General features: G+C 40.7%; 1 protein-coding gene across 2 annotated transcripts; it reads left to right on the forward strand.

Moving 5' to 3' along the window:
• On the forward strand, nucleotides 1-24,334 carry LOC131953657 (leucine-rich repeat-containing protein 58). 2 transcript variants are annotated; one of them, XM_059316956.1, is made up of 5 exons: nucleotides 1-591; nucleotides 10,015-10,270; nucleotides 10,780-10,883; nucleotides 10,988-11,031; nucleotides 23,932-24,334. In XM_059316956.1, the coding sequence occupies exons 1-5, from the start codon at nucleotides 107-109 to the stop codon at nucleotides 24,126-24,128; spliced, it is 1,086 nt and encodes a 361-aa protein (XP_059172939.1). In that variant the 5' UTR covers nucleotides 1-106; the 3' UTR covers nucleotides 24,129-24,334. The 2 variants fall into 2 exon arrangements, with proteins under 2 accessions (XP_059172939.1, XP_059172938.1); XM_059316955.1 differs by lacking the exon at nucleotides 10,988-11,031 and having other exon boundaries at nucleotides 10,780-10,927.
• The last annotated feature ends 339 nt before the right edge of the window (nucleotides 24,335-24,673 follow it).

The raw sequence follows: 24,673 nt of genomic DNA on the forward strand, positions 1-24,673 counted from the left end.
TTGCACTGAAATCGAAAATGGTGTCATAGCGAAAGATAAAAGCTTATTTTTTCGCCAAACGGCTACCAGAATTTCTTTTGTTTTAGGGATCCAAAGTTTAAAAAACATGGCAGCTTTTTACGACTACAGTTCATATTCATCGGCAGCATCAGATACAGAATATTCTAGAGAACATTTAGAGGATTTATCATATGGAAACTTGAGTACTATACCTGAATGTATTTTACAGCGTTCAGCCGTACTCCATTCTCTTCAGCTAGACAATAACGATATAACAAGTTTACCAAGTACCATAGGACTGTTTAAAAAGTTAATAGTTTTAGACATTTCTTCTAATAACATGACATTTATTTCTGACGAGATTTGTCAGCTTACAAAATTGAGAACTCTGATTGCCAAAAACAACAAATTGTCAACTGATTCTTTTCCAAAAAACTTCGGATCTCTAAAAATGCTGGAAGTCATAAATGTTAGTGGCAATCAATTAGATGCAATCCCACCACAGTTCACAGAATTGGATAAACTTCAAGTGTTGCATTTTGGGGGTAATGTCATCAAAGAACTGCCAAGTACCATCAAGCATTTAACTAGGTAATTAACATAGTTTAGTTACAATTACAACTAATTACTATAACTAATTAGTAACAGTAGGCCTATAAGATTAGATTTTAGATAGACCTAGATTTAATAAAATCTAGTAAGATCTAGGACCTAGATCATACTAGATTTTAACTAGATGTCATATTCATATAGTATTACTATGTCTATAGATCTAGTATAGATTACTATAAAAGTTATAAGTCATTATCAAATTTGTTTTTATTTTGCAGTTGATTTGCCATACTCATAGTTAGTACTAAGTAGATCTAAAGTAATACATGTTTACATAACTCTGAAAATAGCAACCCACTGCACTACAATACATTACCATTTCTCCAACAGTTAAAACAACTTATAGAATATAGATATAGATCTATGCCTGATTTTAATAATATTAAGTTGATATACCAATAGAGGCCTAATATCAATGTTATCCCATAATGTAACACCCTATAATGTAACTAACTGCTACACAAAACCTAGCCTCAATCAATCATTATCTTTATCATGCCTCTTTAGAGAGCAGATTGACATGGCCTGAAGTTAAAATATATATATCAATTAATTGACTAAGTGTAGTCTCAACTCTATTTTCTAGAGAACCAAAATAAGAAAGAAGTATAGTCATTGGCAAGACTGGTGTAAAGTTTTGACTAATGAACAATGGCTTTACTAAATACCACCAGAAAGCCACTGAAATATGCAGGCCCTTGTCTATAAGCCACACCCACATCATCTTGCTACTATTACACCTACAAACAATACTTCATACTAAATCCTTATAGTAACCACAATCCTTCAGCTTGATAATTAAGGTTAAATTATTCAGTCTTGCAATATTATTATTGCGATAATGTTCATAGTTATGGTTAAGTGTTGCTATATTGGAGAAGTACCAGTACACAACAAAGGTAAAAATCTGGAATTAGGAATAGATTACAAGAATTCTACCAAATCTTAGTTAAGATAAACGTGGGCATCCAAAGGTCTAAAATTTCATGAACTCATGAATCCAAAATCAATGACCGGTAAATTCAGAAGCCACAATCAGTGACCTGTGACTGAGACCTACCAGTGATTATAAATAGGTCTATTTGTTTAACACTCATGTCTTGCACCTGCTCTGTGTGTTGTCAGGTACTGTAAGGGACATGTACCTGTGTACCCTGATGCTTGGTATCCATAGTGACTAACCATAACACTAATCTAACACTATTGCCATTGGAGTTAGTAAACCTATTATTGATTTAAAACTTGACTTAGTGCCTTGATTGTGGTTGATTGTTCTAATGTGTTTAGCTTGTTTGAAAGTGTTTGGCATGTAAAATTACTTTAAATCTTTAAGCTCAAGAATTAAATTCACTTGACAATTATAGGTTAATATTATAGCTATATATACACTACTGTACACAAGCATGTGGGACAGAGTTTCTTCCAGTCTACCGACGCCCCCCCCCCCCAACCCCCCCCCCCCCCCCCACCCTATCAAAATGGAATTTATATAGAAAATATATACTTTTAATTGTGTCCGCCCCCCCCCCCCCCCCCACCCTATCAAAATGGAATTTATATAGAAAATATATACTTTTAATTGTGTCCGCCCCCCCCCCCCCCCCCATCCGGAAAAAATGTCTGGAAGAAACACTGATGTGGGAATGGATAGTGAACAAGTACTGAGGTGTTGTGTAAACAAATGCCCCCTACCTGCACATTGATTTGTTTTGTGTCGAGTGAAAACAGGGGCAACAGATGTTGCTGAGTTCATACAAAAAGGGTCTGAATCAATGATCTAATTTATCCTGCTAATTGCCCTGTCTCAGAAGCTATTTTAAAAACTTTCACCTTAATTAAAGGTTTTGATCAGTGCAGGTTTTAAAATATTTTTTGTGCATGCTTGATTATGATAACACATAACCTCAACCTATTTAATTATGCAAGCCATTTTGTTCTTCATGGATCACAGTTGACCCCTCTTCCTCCCCATCTCTCAATTAGTGACTTGTAACAGCCCTAATGGTAGCCAACTGAAGAATGGTTTAGCTCATTTCTGGCATTGAACAGTTTCTTTTTGGTTAGCCTTGGTTGTAAAATCTGCATTTCACTTTCAGCAATAGCAGCCCATGAAGTGTGTAGCTGTTGTTATGGAAGTGTGCAGCTGTTGTTATGGAAGTGTGTAGTTGTTGTTATGGAAGTGTGTAGCTGTTGTTATGGAAGTGTGTAGCTGTTGTTATGGAAGTGTGCAGCTTTTGTTATGGAAGTGTGTAGCTGTTGTTATGGAAGTGTGTAGTTGTTGTTATGGAAGTGTGTAGTTGTTGTTATGGAAGTGTGTGCCCCGTGGAACTGTTGTTATGGAAGTGTGTAGCTGTTGTTATGGAAGTGTGTAGCTGTTGTTATGGAAGTGTGCAGCTTTTGTTATGGAAGTGTGTAGCTGTTGTTATGGAAGTGTGTAGTTGTTGTTATGGAAGTGTGTAGTTGTTGTTATGGAAGTGTGTGCCCCGTGGAACTGTTGTTATGGAAGTGTGTAGCTGTTGTTATGGAAGTGTGTAGCTGTTGTTATGGAAGTGTGTAGCTGTTGTTATGGAAGTGTGCAGCTGTTGTTATGGAAGTGTGTAGCTGTTGTTATGGAAGTGTGTAGTTGTTGTTATGGAAGTGTGTAGTTGTTGTTATGGAAGTGTGTGCCCCGTGGAACTGTTGTTATGGAAGTGTGTAGCTGTTGTTATGGAAGTGTGTAGCTGTTGTTATGGAAGTGTGTAGCTGTTGTTATGGAAGTGTGCAGCTGTTGTTATGGAAGTGTGTAGCTGTTGTTATGGAAGTGTGTAGCTGTTGTTATGGAAGTGTGTAGCTGTTGTTATGGAAGTGTGTAGCTGTTGTTATGGAAGTGTGTAGCTGTTGTTATGGAAGTGTAACTGTTGTTATGGAAGTGTGTGGCTGTTATTGAAGTGTGTAGCTGTTGTTATGGAAGTGTGTAGTGGCTATTACTATGTGTATTTATCCACTTATACTGATAATGTTGAATCAGGTGAAAGCAAACAAAGCCCCTGCCATTGTTTACTGGACTGACTCAGATTTTACTGACATATAACAAGGGTCTTATCTGTGTAGGCCCACAATGAACACAAAAGTCATGTTAGTGGAGGGGTGGGGCTAGTAGTTGCTGCTCCTTATTCCACTACCAAGCTATGCCCAAAACCATGAAGTATTTTAAGGTATTTATATCTTGATAATAGGTTACTGTAAAAGTAGGCAAACAAAAGATAAGGTCCTATCTTCGTAGGAAAAGAAAGCAGCGTTCCATGTCGGACAGTCATAGCAGCCCCAGCAGCCCCTTTTAAAAAATCTGCTGACATGTTGACTGCTTGTGTATAGGCCTACACTGAGCCTACACAACCCACTACATTTCGAGACGCGTAATGTCAACACATGCACGGGAAATCATTGAAATAAACTCTTTGTCGGACAGTGAACTAGGTCAGCGAGCTGTTTGCCCTTGTCGTAACTCGTGCAGCAGTTCTCCCCCCCTGTCTCACCACGAAGCTCGCTGTGACGTAATGCTGCAGGTTAACATGTGCCATACCTATATCGTCTGCATACTTTCAGCTACACACACACACACAAAGACAGTCTTTATATTTATTGCGAGTTCACCTTCCCCCACCCCAAACATGATAGAATAAAGATATAATTTATTGAAAAAGTATATCCTTCAACCCCTGTGAGTAAAATTGTACGCGTAGGGGGGTGGGGATTCGATCCGTTGAAGACCGTTGTACAGTACCAATGTTTAGTGTTTCTCAAAGACATCTCTTCGGGCGGCCCCGGAGCACGTCTGCCACCCCCCCCCCCCCCCCCCCCGACACATTTTTTAAAATGTAAAAACTTTTACAGAAAATTTATAGTTTAACCAGCGTCTCCGCCCTCCCTCGGAATTTTCAGTACGCCCCGCCCCGGGAGAAAAATGTCTGAAAGAAACCCTGCTTAAGTTGGATTTATTGCTAGTTTATTCTCCTTCAATGTTCCACCGAATTCTCTGGCTGTGAACCCTCCACACCGCAACTTACCCTCGTTATTGTCATCAAAGGCAATTGAAAGAAAAATGTACACAAACAGAAGCCATAACGAAAGACCTGCTGATCTTTAAGCTAGTGTTGAACTTCATACATGTTGCGCTGCTTTGTCTCATTGATCGGAAGGGGGGGGGGAATATGTTCATTCAAAGAACTCTATGTTTAATGTACGGAAAAAAATAGTTAAAAGTATCATTTTATTTAGTTATATTTTGATTTGGTTTTACAATTAGCTCGACAAAACTCACGCCGAATTGACTCCGTCAGAAATGTCGTCTTCAGTAGAGCTGTCCAAAACGGCATCTGACAAAATGGCCGCAGTCATTATGGCTTACGACAAAAAAGGTCCTATCATATCAAACTACACTAATTTCGCCATTAGAAAAACGCCAATATTGTACATTTAACCAGTTTTACTTTTTTACTACGCTATCCCTGAGGCATTGTCATGTTCTGTGTTCCCAACTCTTAAACTGACTTAAAATAAAAATATACGATAAAAAACCGAATCCCCCTCTCAGTTTTTTTTTAATAAGAACTTTATTTTAACGGTTGCGGTTTAGAATCAGTGAAATCTATTTGGGGAAATGGAACTCTTTACGGACGATGTTGTAGAACAAAGTAGATAAAACTCAAACAAAATCATTGTTCTATGAATGACGGATGTGACCCGCCCTTAATTTAGAAAAATCCGACCGTTCGTTGCCCTCGGTGGTGACGGCTGGCGCGAGACAGCCTACATTCGGTGCTCTTTTTGCACTGGTGCACTGACAGGACGTGTAGTCTGGGGGGGGGGGGGGGGGGGGGGTGGGGAGAGAGAGAGAGAAGGCATACACATATCATCACAATATGGCACAGACATGACGTGTAGTCTAGCGGCTCATCTACAGGACCTATAGTCTAGGGGGTCATCTACACGACCTGGAGCAAGCATGTGTCTTGTCTTCCTTGAATCAGCAAATCTGTCTGATATTTTTTTTAAACCTGTCTAGTATTGACAAACCTGCAGAATGTAACAACTAACTTGCATTCTATCAACAAACCTGACTGATATCAACAAACTTGCCTGATATAAACAAACCTGTCTATTATCAACAAACCTGTCTAGTATCAACAAACCTGCCTGATATAAACAAACCTGCCTGATATCAACAAATTTGCCTGATATAAACAAACCTGTCTAGTATCAACAAACCTGTCTAGTATCAACAAACCTGCCTGATATCAACAAACTTGCCTGATATAAACAAACCTGTCTAGTATCAACAAACCTGCCTGATATCAACAAACCTGCCTGATATCAACAAACCTGACTGATATCAACAAACCTGCCTGATATCAACAAACCTGCCTGATATAAACAAACCTGCCTGATATAAACAAACATGCCTGATATCAACAAACCTGCCTGATATCAACTAACGTGCCTGATATAAACAAACCTGTCTAGTATCAACAAACCTGTCTAGTATCAACAAACCTGCCTGATATCAACAAACCTGCCTGATATCAACAAACCTGTCTAGTATCAACAAACCTGTCTAGTATCAACAAACCTGCCTGATATAAACAAACCTGCCTGATATCAACAAATTTGCCTGATATAAACAAACCTGTCTAGTATCAACAAACCTGTCTAGTATCAACAAACCTGCCTGATATCAACAAACCTGTCTGATATAAACAAACCTGTCTAGTATCAACAAACCTGCCTGATATCAACAAATCTGATATTTATAGCCTTCAGTAATAATTCACGCAGACGAGGTCACAAAACGACCGTACATTGTGTTTATGGCATCGCTATGGTTAATCAAGATAGCAGCAGTATTGCGTCAACTGACAGCGGATAGCGTCCGTCGGCTCAATCACATCCGTCAACAGCACGGTTCAACAATATCAGTCAACAGCATGGTTCAACAATATCAGTCAACAGCACGGTTCAACAATATCAGTCAACAGCACGGTTCAACGATATCAGTAAAAACACAAGCAATTCGCTCTGTTTACCTTGGCCATAGTAGTTGTTTACTCTAGCAATCAATAGGGCGATGGTCGCCGGGGGGGAGGGGGGGGGGGTAGTCGGGTTTGGTAACTACAATTATAACATACAAAACTTAGAAATTGGAATGTATGCATTTTTATTGCATTTGTCAAATGTAATCCCTTTGTTAAAAAAAAACTGAAAATCTTTAAAAACAAAGAGGCATGACTTACACTACAGCAAAGTAGCAAATCAACGCCCTATGCTCTGGTCCCGTGCTATTTTATTTGGTTGTATGTAACATTTCGATCACAAAATACTAGTATAAAAGAAATAAATAAAATTTAAACTGTTGTATATTTTAAAAAACACGTTTACATCAATATGCTTTAACTTAAACAGCATTTTTTTCCCCAACAAGTGCTTAGGTGCACTAACACTATTTTTTTTTTTTTTTTTTTGTGGGGACGTTTCTGCCACTCATGGTGAGGGGAACTCACTCAAAGTAAATTTATAATTTCTCCAATTAAAATTAACTATTAACTTAGTAATTCCGTAGTGGGTCATGTGATTCTCCATTACTGTATAGAACATGTGCCCTATTGACCATGTGCCCTATTGACCATGTGCCCTATAGATCATGTGAGCAAGTGCCCTTGAACCTGCATGGTTAACTACCGTTACCATACCGTCGATACCTCATTACTGGATGTCCGATATACCACGTTAGTGTTAGACACTGAAGTTTTTTTTTTAAACATTGCTTCTAAAATTGTCTCTTGCTGCAGGTGATTACACTAATTAGCATACATTTCAGGCTGTGGAGGGGAGGGGGCGACCACGTGCTATGCGCGTGCTTATCTCTGTGTATAAATACCAAAGAGTACCTGGCCTCATTTCAGAGCAAATGACAGTCAAGGGCGGCTACTGCCGTTAAAATTAATTTGGATAATTCCGAACAGCGTCCCTGTTAAGGACTTTTCTAATTTATAACAATGCACGTCATTCTGGTGCAATACTACACGTACATTAGGTGTAAAGTGTATTGATTCTTACAATTATTAATTTTAAATTTATTGATAGGAAAATAATTTCATTTATGTTTATTTAGTGTCTTAAGTGATCAAAAATAAATAATTTTCCTGTTTTAGTGTCCGTCCCCCCCCCCCCCCCCTCACTCTTTTCCAACATTCGTAATAAATATATCCAACATTCTATTAACGAAAATCATCTGTTTTTCTTAAAATAAAAAATAAAATAAAATAATATCCCTCCCTCTCCACCATAACAAGCATTATAACCACACCCCCCCCCCCCCCGGAGTTCGTGACGTCATTTAGGGATGACAACTAACTCCATTGAGTATAAAAATAAACTTTTGTGAATAAGCAAATTTGGGTCCTCTTTCGGTCTGGTGATCTGAGTTTTCTCTAACTTTACTGAGATGAAAGGTTTCTTTTCTGAAACTAGTGACACATGTTCTTATGTGACACATGGCCTCACGTGATACATGTCGTCACGTGACACACGATCTCCCGTGATACATAGTCTCACTTGATGCATGGCCTGATGAGATACATGGCTTCATGTGATATGCTACTCGGCTTAAACTTGGTTCGAATGCCACTTAACGAATTATCCAAGAAGAAAACCTCGCATGTTACACACACCCTGCCATACAGATCACACCAGAGCCCGTATGTTATCGTGTATTTACTATTATACATCCATTACAATGTTGCTACCTGCCAAAATCTAGGACATCTTCTGGACTATCACTACCAAGCACATCACAGTAGCATATGCTCTTCGTGTGTGTTTGATTCACTGTTTCTTTCAGGCATCTGTCTGGGAGGGGGGGGGGGCGCACAATGCTCACCGAAGCATAGCTACTGCTCCCCCCCCCACCCTTCTTGTTTGAAGCAGAAAAAAACATAATAAATTATATAGACACTGTATACTTTAACCATAGTCCCTCCCATGGAAAAATGTCTGCGGAAAAAAAACTGGTTTTATTGAAGACAAACACAGGTTTAACACTGAGAATTACGCCTGATTTGAGTGGTTTGGTCGACATTTGAACTTAGCTTTAGATGCAGTTACTTTTGTTCCATCTTTAAAAAAAAAAAATCTATACATAACAGAAAAGCAAGATTTCGTGCTACCAGATTTTCAGTGTTATACAAATGCACTAACATTCCTCTCCCCTCCCGCCCCTAACGCCATTATTCACTAAAGCTGTCTCCACGAAACTTAATGCCTGGTGATGTCATGGAGAAAATTATCCTCTCCCATTACGGCATTGGCAGCACGGTGCATTCGTCGTAGGGGTCATTGGCAACACGGGTAGTTCGTTTTAGGGGTCATTGACATAATGGGTCGTTCGTCGTAGGGGTCATTTGTAGACGGGAACATTTTTTGTTAACATTTTAACTTATTTTAAGCCCTTTTGTAGCAGGAAAAAATATTCAAGGTGGCACTTTGTAAAGGGAGAATTTTTCCACAGGAAGGTTTTTAAAAAAAATAGTGCAGGATTTTATGCAGCTTAAGAATCAGTTTTATTTTGAGATTTACACAACATTAATTATGATAACCATATGGGGGGGGGGGTCTTACACAAGTTGTTCTTTGTGGACGGGGGTGTTGGTGCCCATGTGGACTTCTTAAATTTAACATCATTTGACTGATAACATTTTACCCACTGCAAACACGAGTCAACATGTAATTGTAATGCAAGCATGTAAGGGGGGGGGGGGGGGGGAGGCAGAGGCGTAGCGAGGGGGGGGGGGCGCCAAATTGAAAGTTTGAGGGGGGTGCAAATGAAAAGTTCGAGGGGGGTGCAAATCGAAAGTTTGAGGGGGTGTGCAAATGAAAAGTTCGAGGGGGGGGGGGGGGCGCAAATCGAAAGTTTGTCCCCGGGCGCCGGGAGGGGTCGCTACGCCTCTGGGGGGAGGGTTAAAATAGTATTACATATTATACAGACTGTAGCTAAAAGGAGCTACACTGCTCCACGTCTTTAGAAATGTGTACTGAGCAATAGCATTGTGCCCTGTAGTTTAGTAGTACTCAGTTTATAGAGTAAGCTACCCTTAACAGTAGCATAGTCACTGATCCCTTCATTTGTACTGGAGTTGGGTCACTATTGTACAGCACTTTATTTATGTAGTACTTATTTAAATTGATTCAAATATTTGTGAGTAAGTATTGCCATGTCTTGTATCCCTAGACCCATAACTAGCATAGTCACTGTTCCTTATATTTGTACAGGAGTTGGGTCACTATTGTACAGCACTTTATTTATGTAGTACTTATTGAATTTGATTCATATATTTCTGAGTAAGTAGTGCCATGTCTTGTATCCCCTAGACTACAGGTTCTGTACCTTGGTGGGAACCGCCTGACCGACATCCCCGCCGAGGTGGGTTACCTGAGCGAGCTGACCTCCCTTGTGCTGTGTGACAACCGGCTGCAGAGTCTTCCCCCCACCCTCATCAACCTGCACAAGCTGCGCAGCCTCAGCCTGCACAACAACAAGCTCTCCACGCTGCCCACGGAGATTGTGGCCTTGAACCTTGTGGAGCTCAGCCTGCGCAACAACCCTCTGGTCAACCGTTTCGTTGAGGTCAGTTGGTGCTACAGGCTGCAGACTTGTTGGGATTTGGGCTAGGGACATGAAGGTCTTTGGTGTTACAGGCTGCAGACTTGTTGGGATTTGGGCTAGGGACATGAAGGTCTTTGGTGTTACAGACTGCAGACTTGTTGGTCTTTTGGGCTAGGGACATGAAGGTCTTTGCTCCAGTTTTGTAGGTCTGGGCTACCGACTTGTGGGTTCTCTTGTAGGTCTTTGGGCTATAGGCATGTAGGTCTGGGTTACAGACTTGAAGGTCTTTGGGCTTAATTTGTTGGTCTTTCGGCTACAGGCATGTTGATTTTCAGACTACAGACTTGTGGGTTTTAGGGCTGTAGTCATGTAGGTCTTTGGGCTACAAGCTTTTGGGTCTTTGGGCTAGAGACTTGTGGGTCTTTAGCTAAACACTTCTGGGTCTTTAGGCTATAAAAATGCATATAGGTCTTTAGGCCATAGCCATGTTACTTTGTTTCAAAGTCATGTGCATTATTTCAATCTTGCAGGATTTAGTCTACAACCCCCCATCACTATTGGAGCTGGCTGGGAGAGTGATTAAAATAGAAAAAATTCGCTACACACCAGATGACCTGCCGTACAGTCTGGTCAGGTACCTGGACTCAGCGCAGAGGTGTGTCAACCCCAAATGTAAAGGTAGGTCTAATCCCTGGCCACATTGTGTACCACCCTAGTCTTGTCTTACAGTCTGGTCAGGTACCTGGACTCAGCCCAGAGGTGTGTCAACCCCAAATGTAAAGGTAGGTCTAATCACTGGCCACATTGTGTACCACCCTAGTCTTGTCTTACAGTCTAGTCAGGTACCTGGACTCAGCCCAGAGGTGTGTCAACCCCAAATGTAAAGGTAGGTCTAATCACTGGCCACATTGTGTACCACCCTAGTCTTGTCTTACAGTCTGGTCAGGTACCTGGACTCAGCCCAGAGGTGTGTCAACCCCAAATGTAAAGGTAGGTCTAATCCCTGGCCACATTATGTACCACCCTAATTTTGTCTTACAGTCTGGTCAGGTACCTGGACTCAGCCCAGAGGTGTGTCAACCCCAAATGTTAAGGTAGGTCTAATCCCTGGCCACATTGTGTACCACCCTAGTCTTGTCTTACATCTTACATACAGACCCTTCCCTATAGTCCAACACAGTCCTTCTAGAATCAAAAAGCTTCTACGAGCCCTACACTATTTTTGCAAAGTCAGGCTGAGAATGGACAAATTGTATGAAACTTAATCTGACCAACCATCCTAATCTGTTTTACCTGCATGTGCTGCCACACGTAGAGCCTTATCAGTGCTGAAATGTAAATTAACCTTCTGTTATCTTGCTGAAAATCTCTGTGTTTCATAAGTCCTACAGTTTTTAAATGAGTCATCGAGAATGATGAAATTCAACGTGAATTTACAACATTAAATTTTCAGCTGTGTTTCAAGTGAAATTAGGCATTGAGTTTTTTTAATGGTGTCTTGAAATGTTTCTAGTCTGGGGAAAAAAGTAGTGATATGACAGCTTTTTTTTTTTTTAATTGGGTGATGGGACACCTTCAGGGTCTGAAAAGTAAAAATGATCCAGTGGGGTTAAAGATATGAGAACTGGTGCTTGGCAATGAAGAATTAAATTTAAAAAACTGTTCACCTGTTATCTGTAGGTTCATTGGCCTAATTATACTTTTGGATAAGCATTTTAAAATTTGTTTGAATAGAAAACAAACTTCAGGTAATATTTAGCTCAGTGAAACAACAAACAAAATTAAATTAAATTTTGAAAAGTAAATAATTTTTTTTAAAAAGGCATATATTTCACATTGTGTGAAAAGTTTTGTTTGAAATTGCGTATTCTATGTATAAATTGTAACTTCTTTAAAAGTTAATTTATTTTTATCATTAACAAAAACCTTCACCTGAACAGTAAATATCAACACCTGACTGAAAATAACAAGCAGAAATCTTTTTTAAAACTCGCTGATGGGTTTAGTAGTTACCTGATTTTTAATTTAAAAACACTCATTGCCAAGTATTTAAAACCACTATAAGCTACATGTAGCTTTGAGATGTGGCCAGAACAACTGTTGGGCTGGCTGGCCACCAGTTTAGTGTTGTTTAGTTAGCAAAACATGCTGTGTCATGTAACCTGTTTGTTGACAGATTAATTTTAAAAATACACAGAGTTGTTTACTTGATTAATTAAATGTAAAATAGACTGGTGGTTATCTATTGTTTTTTTTTTCCACATTAAAAAATTATCTGCCTATTTTTTTCCTTAAAAAAATTATCCTGCTTTTTAAAAAAATAAGTGCCAACTTACTCTATCATGGTTGTCTTAATCCTGTTTGAGATTTTTTTTTATACTGATTTTCTGTTTTAGAAAAACAATGATTAAGTATTATTTTAATATAGTTGTTGTGTTTTCTTTTATATATAGGCCACTATGTATTTTTAAAAAAGGTTTTTATGTAATTGATTCATTCTTAATGTGAGGGAATTAAAAAATAAAATTATTTGTTAATTATTTCACTGTTTTTTTAAACCTATACATTTTAAATCTCTGTGTAGTTTTTTGTACAAGAAAAAGAAAGAAAAAAAATCTGGTCGGATAGAGGGGATAATTAATTGGGAAGTCCATTAATTGAAATGAATTAATTGAAATTTTTTTTTTATTAATGTTTTTCTAATTTATAAAAAATGGAAATTAAGAAATATAAAACTCCTTGAAATTTGAGGATATTTTTGACATTTTTCTTTGTATTTGACATTTTGTCTAAACCTATTTCCCTAATTTCAGTAGAGTCATAAGATTGGATGTTCCACAATCTCCCCACACTATAAATGTTGTGTCCTCTCTTTAATGCTCACAGTTTTAATGTTGTGTCCTCTCTCTACCAGGAGTCTACTTCTCACAGTTTTAATGTTGTGTCCTCTCTTCACTGCTCACAGTTTTAATGTTGTGTCCTCTCTTCACTGCTCACAGTTTTAATGTTGTGTCCTCTCTCTCTCCCAGGAGTCTACTTCTCTCAGTTTTAATGTTGTGTCCACTCTCTACTTCTCACAGTTTTAATGTTGTGTCCTCTCTTCACTGCTCACAGTTTAAATGTTGTGTCCTCTCTCTCTCTACCAGGAGTCTACTCCTCTCAATTCTAATGTTGTGTCCTCTCTCTCTCCCCCAGGAGTCTACTTCTCACAGTTTAAATGTTGTGTCCTCTCTCTCTCTCTACCAGGAGTCTACTTCTCACAGTTTAAATGTTGTGTCCTCTCTCTCTCTGTACCAGGAGTCTACTTCTCACAGTTTAAATGTTGTGTCCTCTCTCTCTACCAGGAGTCTACTTCTCACAGTTTAAATGTTGTGTCCTCTCTTTACCAGGAGTCTACTTCTCACAGTTTAAATGTTGTGTCCTCTCTCTCTACCAGGAGTCTACTTCTCACAGTTTAAATGTTGTGTCCTCTCTCTCTACCAGGAGTCTACTTCTCACAGTTTAAATGTTGTGTCCTCTCTCTCTCTCTCTCTCTACCAGGAGTCTACTTCTCACAGTTTAAATGTTGTGTCCACTCTCTACTGCTCACAGTTTTAATGTTGTGTCCTCTCTTCACTGCTCACAGTTTTAATGTTGTGTCCTCTCTCTCTCCCAGGAGTCTACTTCTCACAGTTTAAATGTTGTGTCCTCTCTCTCACAGGAGTCTACTCCTCTCAATTCTAATGTTGTGTCCTCTCTCTCTCCCCCAGGAGTCTACTTCTCACAGTTTAAATGTTGTGTCCTCTCTCTCTCTCTACCAGGAGTCTACTTCTCACAGTTTAAATGTTGTGTCCTCTCTCTCTCTCTACCAGGAGTCTACTTCTCACAGTTTAAATGTTGTGTCCTCTCTTTACCAGGAGTCTACTTCTCACAGTTTAAATGTTGTGTCCTCTCTCTCTCTCTACCAGGAGTCTACTTCTCACAGTTCTAATGTTGTGTCCTCTCTCTCTCTCTACCAGGAGTCTACTTCTCACAGTTTAAATGTTGTGTCCTCTCTCTCACAGGAGTCTACTCCTCTCAATTCTAATGTTGTGTCCTCTCTCTACCAGGAGTCTACTTCTCACAGTTTAAATGTTGTGTCCTCTCTCTCTCTCTACCAGGAGTCTACTTCTCACAGTTTAAATGTTGTGTCCTCTCTCTACCAGGAGTCTACTTCTCACAGTTTAAATGTTGTGTCCTCTCTCTCTACCAGGAGTCTACTTCTCACAGTTTAAATGTTGTGTCCTCTCTCTCTACCAGGAGTCTACTTCTCACAGTTTAAATGTTGTGTCCTCTCTCTCTCTCCCCCAGGAGTCTACTTCTCACAGTTTAAATGTTGTGTCCTCTCTCTCTCTCTACCAGGAGTCTACTTCTCACAGTTTAAATGTTGTGTCCTCTCTCTACCAGGAGTCTACTTCTCACAGTTTAAATGTTGTGTCCTCTCTCTACCAGGAGTCTACTTCTCACAGTTTAAATGTTGTGTCCTCTCTCTCTCTCCCCCAGGAGTCTACTTCTCACAGTTTAAATGTTGTGTCCTCTCTCTACCAGGAGTCTACTTCTCACAGTTTAAATGTTGTGTCCTCTCTCTACCAGGAGTCTACTTCTCACAGTTTAAATGTTGTGTCCTCTCTCTCTCTCTACCAGGAGTCTACTTCTCACAGTTTAAATGTTGTGTCCTCTCTCTACCAGGAGTCTACTTCTCACAGTTTAAATGTTGTGTCCTCTCTCTCTCTCTACCAGGAGTCTACTTCTCACAGTTTAAATGTTGTGTCCTCTCTCTCTACCAGGAGTCTACTTCTCTCAGTTCTAATGTTGTGTCCTCTCTCTCACCCCCAGGAGTCTACTTCTCACAGTTTAAATGTTGTGTCCTCTCTCTACCAGGAGTCTACTTCTCACAGTTTAAATGTTGTGTCCTCTCTCTCTACCAGGAGTCTACTTCTCACAGTTTAAATGTTGTGTCCTCTCTCTCTCTCTACCAGGAGTCTACTTCTCACAGTTTAAATGTTGTGTCCTCTCTCTACCAGGAGTCTACTTCTCACAGTTTAAATGTTGTGTCCTCTCTCTCTACCAGGAGTCTACTTCTCACAGTTTAAATGTTGTGTCCTCTCTCTCTCTCTACCAGGAGTCTACTTCTCACAGTTTAAATGTTGTGTCCTCTGTCTACCAGGAGTCTACTTCTCACAGTTTAAATGTTGTGTCCTCTCTCTCTCTCTACCAGGAGTCTACTTCTCACAGTTTAAATGTTGTGTCCTCTCTCTCTCTCTACCAGGAGTCTACTTCTCACAGTTTAAATGTTGTGTCCTCTCTCTCTCTCTACCAGGAGTCTACTTCTCACAGTTTAAATGTTGTGTCCTCTCTCTCTCTCTACCAGGAGTCTACTTCTCACAGTTTAAATGTTGTGTCCTCTCTCTCTACCAGGAGTCTACTTCTCACAGTTTAAATGTTGTGTCCTCTCTCTCTACCAGGAGTCTACTTCTCACAGTTTAAATGTTGTGTCCTCTCTCTCTCTCTCTCTCTACCAGGAGTCTACTTCTCACAGTTTAAATGTTGTGTCCACTCTTTACTGCTCAGTTTTAATGTTGTGTTCTACCAGGAGTCTAGTTCTCTCATTTCTAATGTTGTGTCCTCTCTGTCTCTACCAGGAGTCTACTTCTCACAGTTTAAATGTTGTGTCCTCTCTCTACCAGGAGTCTACTTCTCACAGTTTAAATGTTGTGTCCTCTCTCTCTCTCTACCAGGAGTCTACTTCTCACAGTTTAAATGTTGTGTCCTCTCTCTCTCTCTCTACCAGGAGTCTACTTCTCACAGTTTAAATGTTGTGTCCTCTCTCTCTACCAGGAGTCTACTTCTCACAGTTTAAATGTTGTGTCCTCTCTCTCTCTCTACCAGGAGTCTACTTCTCACAGTTTAAATGTTGTGTCCTCTCTCTCTCTCTCTACCAGGAGTCTACTTCTCACAGTTTAAATGTTGTGTCCTCTCTCTCTACCAGGAGTCTACTTCTCACAGTTTAAATGTTGTGTCCTCTCTCTCTACCAGGAGTCTACTTCTCACAGTTTAAATGTTGTGTCCTCTCTCTCTACCAGGAGTCTACTTCTCACAGTTTAAATGTTGTGTCCTCTCTCTCTCTCTCTCTCTCTACCAGGAGTCTACTTCTCACAGTTTAAATGTTGTGTCCACTCTTTACTGCTCAGTTTTAATGTTGTGTTCTACCAGGAGTCTAGTTCTCTCATTTCTAATGTTGTGTCCTCTCTGTCTCTACCAGGAGTCTACTTCTCACAGTTTAAATGTTGTGTCCTCTCTCTACCAGGAGTCTACTTCTCACAGTTTAAATGTTGTGTCCTCTCTCTCTCTCTACCAGGAGTCTACTTCTCACAGTTTAAATGTTGTGTCCTCTCTCTCTCTCTCTACCAGGAGTCTACTTCTCACAGTTTAAATGTTGTGTCCTCTCTCTCTACCAGGAGTCTACTTCTCACAGTTTAAATGTTGTGTCCTCTCTCTCTCTCTACCAGGAGTCTACTTCTCACAGTTTAAATGTTGTGTCCTCTCTCTCTCTCTCTACCAGGAGTCTACTTCTCACAGTTTAAATGTTGTGTCCTCTCTCTCTACCAGGAGTCTACTTCTCACAGTTTAAATGTTGTGTCCTCTCTCTCTACCAGGAGTCTACTTCTCACAGTTTAAATGTTGTGTCCTCTCTCTCTCTCTCTACCAGGAGTCTACTTCTCACAGTTTAAATGTTGTGTCCTCTCTCTCTACCAGGAGTCTACTTCTCACAGTTTAAATGTTGTGTCCTCTCTCTCTACCAGGAGTCTACTTCTCACAGTTTAAATGTGTCCTCTCTCTCTCTCTCTACCAGGAGTCTACTTCTCACAGTTTAAATGTTGTGTCCTCTCTCTACCAGGAGTCTACTTCTCACAGTTTAAATGTTGTGTCCTCTCTCTCTCTCTACCAGGAGTCTACTTCTCACAGTTTAAATGTTGTGTCCTCTCTCTCTCTCTACCAGGAGTCTACTTCTCACAGTTTAAATGTTGTGTCCTCTCTCTACCAGGAGTCTACTTCTCACAGTTTAAATGTTGTGTCCTCTCTCTCTACCAGGAGTCTACTTCTCACAGTTTAAATGTTGTGTCCTCTCTCTCACAGGAGTCTACTCCTCTCAATTCTAATGTTGTGTCCTCTCTCTCTCCCCCAGGAGTCTACTTCTCACAGTTTAAATGTTGTGTCCACTCTCTACTGCTCACAGTTTTAATGTTGTGTCCTCTCTTCACTGCTCACAGTTTTAATGTTGTGTTCTCTCTCTCTCCCAGGAGTCTACTTCTCACAGTTTAAATGTTGTGTCCTCTCTCTCACAGGAGTCTACTCCTCTCAATTCTAATGTTGTGTCCTCTCTCTCTCCCCCAGGAGTCTACTTCTCACAGTTTAAATGTTGTGTCCTCTCTCTCTCTCTACCAGGAGTCTACTTCTCACAGTTTAAATGTTGTGTCCTCTCTCTCTCTCTACCAGGAGTCTACTTCTCACAGTTTAAATGTTGTGTCCTCTCTCTCTCTCTACCAGGAGTCTACTTCTCACAGTTTAAATGTTGTGTCCTCTCTTTACCAGGAGTCTACTTCTCACAGTTTTAATGTTGTGTCCTCTCTTCACTGCTCACAGTTTTAATGTTGTGTCCTCTCTCTCTACCAGGAGTCTACTTCTCACAGTTCTAATGTTGTGTCCTCTCTCTCTCCCCCAGGAGTCTACTTCTCACAGTTTAAATGTTGTGTCCACTCTCTACTGCTCACAGTTTTAATGTTGTGTCCTCTCTTCACTGCTCACAGTTTTAATGTTGTGTTCTCTCTCTCTCCCAGGAGTCTACTTCTCACAGTTTAAATGTTGTGTCCTCTCTCTCACAGGAGTCTACTCCTCTCAATTCTAATGTTGTGTCCTCTCTCTCTCCCCCAGGAGTCTACTTCTCACAGTTTAAATGTTGTGTCCTCTCTCTCTCTCTACCAGGAGTCTACTTCTCACAGTTTTAATGTTGTGTCCTCTCTCTCTACCAGGAGTCTACTTCTCACAGTTTAAATGTTGTGTCCTCTCTCTCTCTCTACCAGGAGTCTACTTCTCACAGTTTAAATGTTGTGTCCTCTCTCTCTACCAGGAGTCTACTTCTCACAGTTTAAATGTTGTGTCCTCTCTCTCTACCAGGAGTCTACTTCTCACAGTTTAAATGTTGTGTCCTCTCTCTACCAGGAGTCTACTTCTCACAGTTTAAATGTTGTGTCCTCTCTCTCTCTCTACCAGGAGTCTACTTCTCACAGTTTAAATGTTGTGTCCTCTCTCTCTACCAGGAGTCTACTTCTCACAGTTTAAATGTTGTGTCCTCTCTGTCTACCAGGAGTCTACTTCTCACAGTTTAAATGTTGTGTCCTCTCTCTCTACCAGGAGTCTACTTCTCACAGTTTAAATGTTGTGTCCTCTCTCTCTACCAGGAGTCTACTTCTCACAGTTTAAATGTTGTGTCCTCTCTCTCTACCAGGAGTCTACTTCTCACAGTTTAAATGTTGTGTCCTCTCTCTCTACCAGGAGTCTACTTCTCACAGTTTAAATGTTGTGTCCTCTCTCTCTACCAGGAGTCTACTTCTCACAGTTTAAATGTTGTGTCCTCTCTCTCTACCAGGAGTCTACTTCTCACAGTTTAAATGTTGTGTCCTCTCTCTCTACCAGGAGTCTACTGCTCACAGTTTAAATGTTGTGTCCTCTCTCTCTACCAGGAGTCTACTTCTCACAGTTTAAATGTTGTGTCCTCTCTCTCTACCAGGAGTCTACTTCTCACAGTTTAAATGTTGTGTCCTCTCTCTCTACCAGGAGTCTACTGCTCACAGTTTTAATGTTGTGTCCTCTCTCTACCAGGAGTCTACTTCTCACAGTTTAAATGTTGTGTCCTCTCTCTCTACCAGGAGTCTACTTCTCACAGTTTAAATGTTGTGTCCTCTCTCTCTACCAGGAGTCTACTTCTCACAGTTTAAATGTTGTGTCCTCTCTCTACCAGGAGTCTACTTCTCACAGTTTAAATGTTGTGTCCTCTCTCTCTCTACCAGGAGTCTACTTCTCACAGTTTAAATGTTGTGTCCTCTCTCTCTCCCCCAGGAGTCTACTTCTCACAGTTTAAATGTTGTGTCCACTCTCTACTGCTCACAGTTTTAATGTTGTGTCCTCTCTTCACTGCTCACAGTTTTAATGTTGTGTCCTCTCTCTCCCCCAGGAGTCTACTTCTCACAGTTTAAATGTTGTGTCCTCTCTCTCTCTCTAACAGGAGTCTACTTCTCACAGTTTAAATGTTGTGTCCTCTGTCTACCAGGAGTCTACTTCTCACAGTTTAAATGTTGTGTCCTCTCTCTCTCTCTACCAGGAGTCTACTTCTCACAGTTTAAATGTTGTGTCCTCTCTCTCTACCAGGAGTCTACTTCTCACAGTTTAAATGTTGTGTCCTCTCTCTCTACCAGGAGTCTACTTCTCACAGTTTAAATGTTGTGTCCTCTCTCTCTCTCTACCAGGAGTCTACTTCTCACAGTTTAAATGTTGTGTCCACTCTTTACTGCTCAGTTTTAATGTTGTGTTCTACCAGGAGTCTAGTTCTCTCATTTCTAATGTTGTGTCCTCTCTGTCTCTACCAGGAGTCTACTTCTCACAGTTTAAATGTTGTGTCCTCTCTCTACCAGGAGTCTACTTCTCACAGTTTAAATGTTGTGTCCTCTCTCTCTCTCTACCAGGAGTCTACTTCTCACAGTTTAAATATTGTGTCCTCTCTCTCTCTCTACCAGGAGTCTACTTCTCACAGTTTAAATGTTGTGTCCTCTCTCTCTACCAGGAGTCTACTTCTCACAGTTTAAATGTTGTGTCCTCTCTCTCTACCAGGAGTCACTTCTCACAGTTTAAATGTTGTGTCCTCTCTCTCTACCAGGAGTCTACTTCTCACAGTTTAAATGTTGTATCCTCTCTCTCTCTCTACCAGGAGTCTACTTCTCACAGTTTAAATGTTGTGTCCTCTCTCTCACAGGAGTCTACTCCTCTCAATTCTAATGTTGTGTCCTCTCTCTCTCCCCCAGGAGTCTACTTCTCACAGTTTAAATGTTGTGTCCACTCTCTACTGCTCACAGTTTTAATGTTGTGTCCTCTCTTCACTGCTCACAGTTTTAATGTTGTGTTCTCTCTCTCTCCCAGGAGTCTACTTCTCACAGTTTAAATGTTGTGTCCTCTCTCTCACAGGAGTCTACTCCTCTCAATTCTAATGTTGTGTCCTCTCTCTCTCCCCCAGGAGTCTACTTCTCACAGTTTAAATGTTGTGTCCTCTCTCTCTCTCTACCAGGAGTCTACTTCTCACAGTTTAAATGTTGTGTCCTCTCTCTCTCTCTACCAGGAGTCTACTTCTCACAGTTTAAATGTTGTGTCCTCTCTCTCTCTCTACCAGGAGTCTACTTCTCACAGTTTAAATGTTGTGTCCTCTCTTTACCAGGAGTCTACTTCTCACAGTTTTAATGTTGTGTCCTCTCTTCACTGCTCACAGTTTTAATGTTGTGTCCTCTCTCTCTACCAGGAGTCTACTTCTCACAGTTCTAATGTTGTGTCCTCTCTCTCTCCCCCAGGAGTCTACTTCTCACAGTTTAAATGTTGTGTCCACTCTCTACTGCTCACAGTTTTAATGTTGTGTCCTCTCTTCACTGCTCACAGTTTTAATGTTGTGTTCTCTCTCTCTCCCAGGAGTCTACTTCTCACAGTTTAAATGTTGTGTCCTCTCTCTCACAGGAGTCTACTCCTCTCAATTCTAATGTTGTGTCCTCTCTCTCTCCCCCAGGAGTCTACTTCTCACAGTTTAAATGTTGTGTCCTCTCTCTCTCTCTACCAGGAGTCTACTTCTCACAGTTTTAATGTTGTGTCCTCTCTCTCTACCAGGAGTCTACTTCTCACAGTTTAAATGTTGTGTCCTCTCTCTCTCTCTACCAGGAGTCTACTTCTCACAGTTTAAATGTTGTGTCCTCTCTCTCTACCAGGAGTCTACTTCTCACAGTTTAAATGTTGTGTCCTCTCTCTCTACCAGGAGTCTACTTCTCACAGTTTAAATGTTGTGTCCTCTCTCTACCAGGAGTCTACTTCTCACAGTTTAAATGTTGTGTCCTCTCTCTCTCTCTACCAGGAGTCTACTTCTCACAGTTTAAATGTTGTGTCCTCTCTCTCTACCAGGAGTCTACTTCTCACAGTTTAAATGTTGTGTCCTCTCTGTCTACCAGGAGTCTACTTCTCACAGTTTAAATGTTGTGTCCTCTCTCTCTACCAGGAGTCTACTTCTCACAGTTTAAATGTTGTGTCCTCTCTCTCTACCAGGAGTCTACTTCTCACAGTTTAAATGTTGTGTCCTCTCTCTCTACCAGGAGTCTACTTCTCACAGTTTAAATGTTGTGTCCTCTCTCTCTACCAGGAGTCTACTTCTCACAGTTTAAATGTTGTGTCCTCTCTCTCTACCAGGAGTCTACTTCTCACAGTTTAAATGTTGTGTCCTCTCTCTCTACCAGGAGTCTACTTCTCACAGTTTAAATGTTGTGTCCTCTCTCTCTACCAGGAGTCTACTGCTCACAGTTTAAATGTTGTGTCCTCTCTCTCTACCAGGAGTCTACTTCTCACAGTTTAAATGTTGTGTCCTCTCTCTCTACCAGGAGTCTACTTCTCACAGTTTAAATGTTGTGTCCTCTCTCTCTACCAGGAGTCTACTGCTCACAGTTTTAATGTTGTGTCCTCTCTCTACCAGGAGTCTACTTCTCACAGTTTAAATGTTGTGTCCTCTCTCTCTACCAGGAGTCTACTTCTCACAGTTTAAATGTTGTGTCCTCTCTCTCTACCAGGAGTCTACTTCTCACAGTTTAAATGTTGTGTCCTCTCTCTACCAGGAGTCTACTTCTCACAGTTTAAATGTTGTGTCCTCTCTCTCTCTACCAGGAGTCTACTTCTCACAGTTTAAATGTTGTGTCCTCTCTCTCTCCCCCAGGAGTCTACTTCTCACAGTTTAAATGTTGTGTCCACTCTCTACTGCTCACAGTTTTAATGTTGTGTCCTCTCTTCACTGCTCACAGTTTTAATGTTGTGTCCTCTCTCTCCCCCAGGAGTCTACTTCTCACAGTTTAAATGTTGTGTCCTCTCTCTCTCTCTAACAGGAGTCTACTTCTCACAGTTTAAATGTTGTGTCCTCTGTCTACCAGGAGTCTACTTCTCACAGTTTAAATGTTGTGTCCTCTCTCTCTCTCTACCAGGAGTCTACTTCTCACAGTTTAAATGTTGTGTCCTCTCTCTCTACCAGGAGTCTACTTCTCACAGTTTAAATGTTGTGTCCTCTCTCTCTACCAGGAGTCTACTTCTCACAGTTTAAATGTTGTGTCCTCTCTCTCTCTCTACCAGGAGTCTACTTCTCACAGTTTAAATGTTGTGTCCACTCTTTACTGCTCAGTTTTAATGTTGTGTTCTACCAGGAGTCTAGTTCTCTCATTTCTAATGTTGTGTCCTCTCTGTCTCTACCAGGAGTCTACTTCTCACAGTTTAAATGTTGTGTCCTCTCTCTACCAGGAGTCTACTTCTCACAGTTTAAATGTTGTGTCCTCTCTCTCTCTCTACCAGGAGTCTACTTCTCACAGTTTAAATATTGTGTCCTCTCTCTCTCTCTACCAGGAGTCTACTTCTCACAGTTTAAATGTTGTGTCCTCTCTCTCTACCAGGAGTCTACTTCTCACAGTTTAAATGTTGTGTCCTCTCTCTCTACCAGGAGTCACTTCTCACAGTTTAAATGTTGTGTCCTCTCTCTCTACCAGGAGTCTACTTCTCACAGTTTAAATGTTGTATCCTCTCTCTCTCTCTACCAGGAGTCTACTTCTCACAGTTTAAATGTTGTGTCCTCTCTTAACCAGCGGTCTACTTCTCACAGTTTAAATGTTGTGTCCTCTCTCTCTCTCTACCAGGAGTCTACTTCTCACAGTTTAAATGTTGTGTCCTCTCTCTCTCTCTACCAGGAGTCTACTTCTCACAGTTTAAATGTTGTGTCCTCTCTCTCTCTCTACCAGGAGTCTACTTCTCACAGTTTAAATGTTGTGTCCTCTCTCTCCCCCAGGAGTCTACTTCTCACAGTTTAAATGTTGTGTCCTCTCTCTCTCTCTACCAGGAGTCTACTTCTCACAGTTTAAATGTTGTGTCCTCTCTCTCTCTCTACCAGGAGTCTACTTCTCACAGTTTAAATGTTGTGTCCTCTCTCTCTCTACCAGGAGTCTACTTCTCACAGTTTAAATGTTGTGTCCTCTCTCTCTACCAGGAGTCTACTTCTCACAGTTTAAATGTTGTATCCTCTCTCTCTCTCTACCAGGAGTCTACTTCTCACAGTTTAAATGTTGTGTCCTCTCTTAACCAGCGGTCTACTTCTCACAGTTTAAATGTTGTGTCCTCTCTCTCTCTCTACCAGGAGTCTACTTCTCACAGTTTAAATGTTGTGTCCTCTCTCTCTCTCTACCAGGAGTCTACTTCTCACAGTTTAAATGTTGTGTCCTCTCTCTCTCTCTACCAGGAGTCTACTTCTCACAGTTCTAATGTTGTGTCCTCTCTCTCTCTCTACCAGGAGTCTACTTCTCACAGTTCTAATGTTGTGTCCTCTCTCTCTCCCCCAGGAGTCTACTTCTCCTCCCGCGTGGAGCAAGTCAAGTTTGTTGACTTCTGTGGCAAGTACCGGCTGCCACTGCTGCAGTACCTCTGCTCACCCAGCTGCACCACAGCCTCCCCCACAGTCTGCTCCAGCCGGGAGAGTGACGAGGAGGGAGAGGCCTCGGCTGCCAGGGATAGGATGCAGAGAGTCCTGCTGGGCTGAAGGCTGTACTGGACCTGCTCCGGAGGATTATTTTTGCATTTAGTTATGTATAAAAACACAAAGTATATTGGTCAATTCTGAGTACAAATCAATTCAATATGTTAAATATATTTGCCAGAGGTTTTTAAGCAATATTGGTAATGTTTGCGAGCTGGTTAATACTTAACTTAAAAGTTGATGTTTTTGTTTTAAAGTAAATGGCATTAAGGTTAAGACCCGCCTTAACCCTTGTATTAGGAGAAAAAAAATGTAATGTTAAAAATTGCTTGTATTTAATATTAATACTTACCTCAGAATGGTGTCATTCAATTATTGTTTTATTTTGATAAGTATAATGTTTGTTTTATATATTCTTGAGGCCATTTTAAAATAAATCTGGATTTTTAATATGCTGACTCAATAATTCAAACAGATTAGTTGACTACTAGCAATATGACCCTGTCTAGTCAAGTCTACTTATTAGTTGTCTTCACATTGTGGTCGGTGTGAAGAGATTGTCACATGATGGTATTTAAGCTCTGTCTAAATACATAAATATGTCAGTG

Source organism: Physella acuta, unplaced genomic scaffold (assembly GCF_028476545.2).
Source record: "Physella acuta isolate Inbredline_101_S28 unplaced genomic scaffold, ASM2847654v3 ptg000937l, whole genome shotgun sequence".
NCBI classification, from domain to species: Eukaryota; Metazoa; Mollusca; class Gastropoda; family Physidae; genus Physella; species Physella acuta.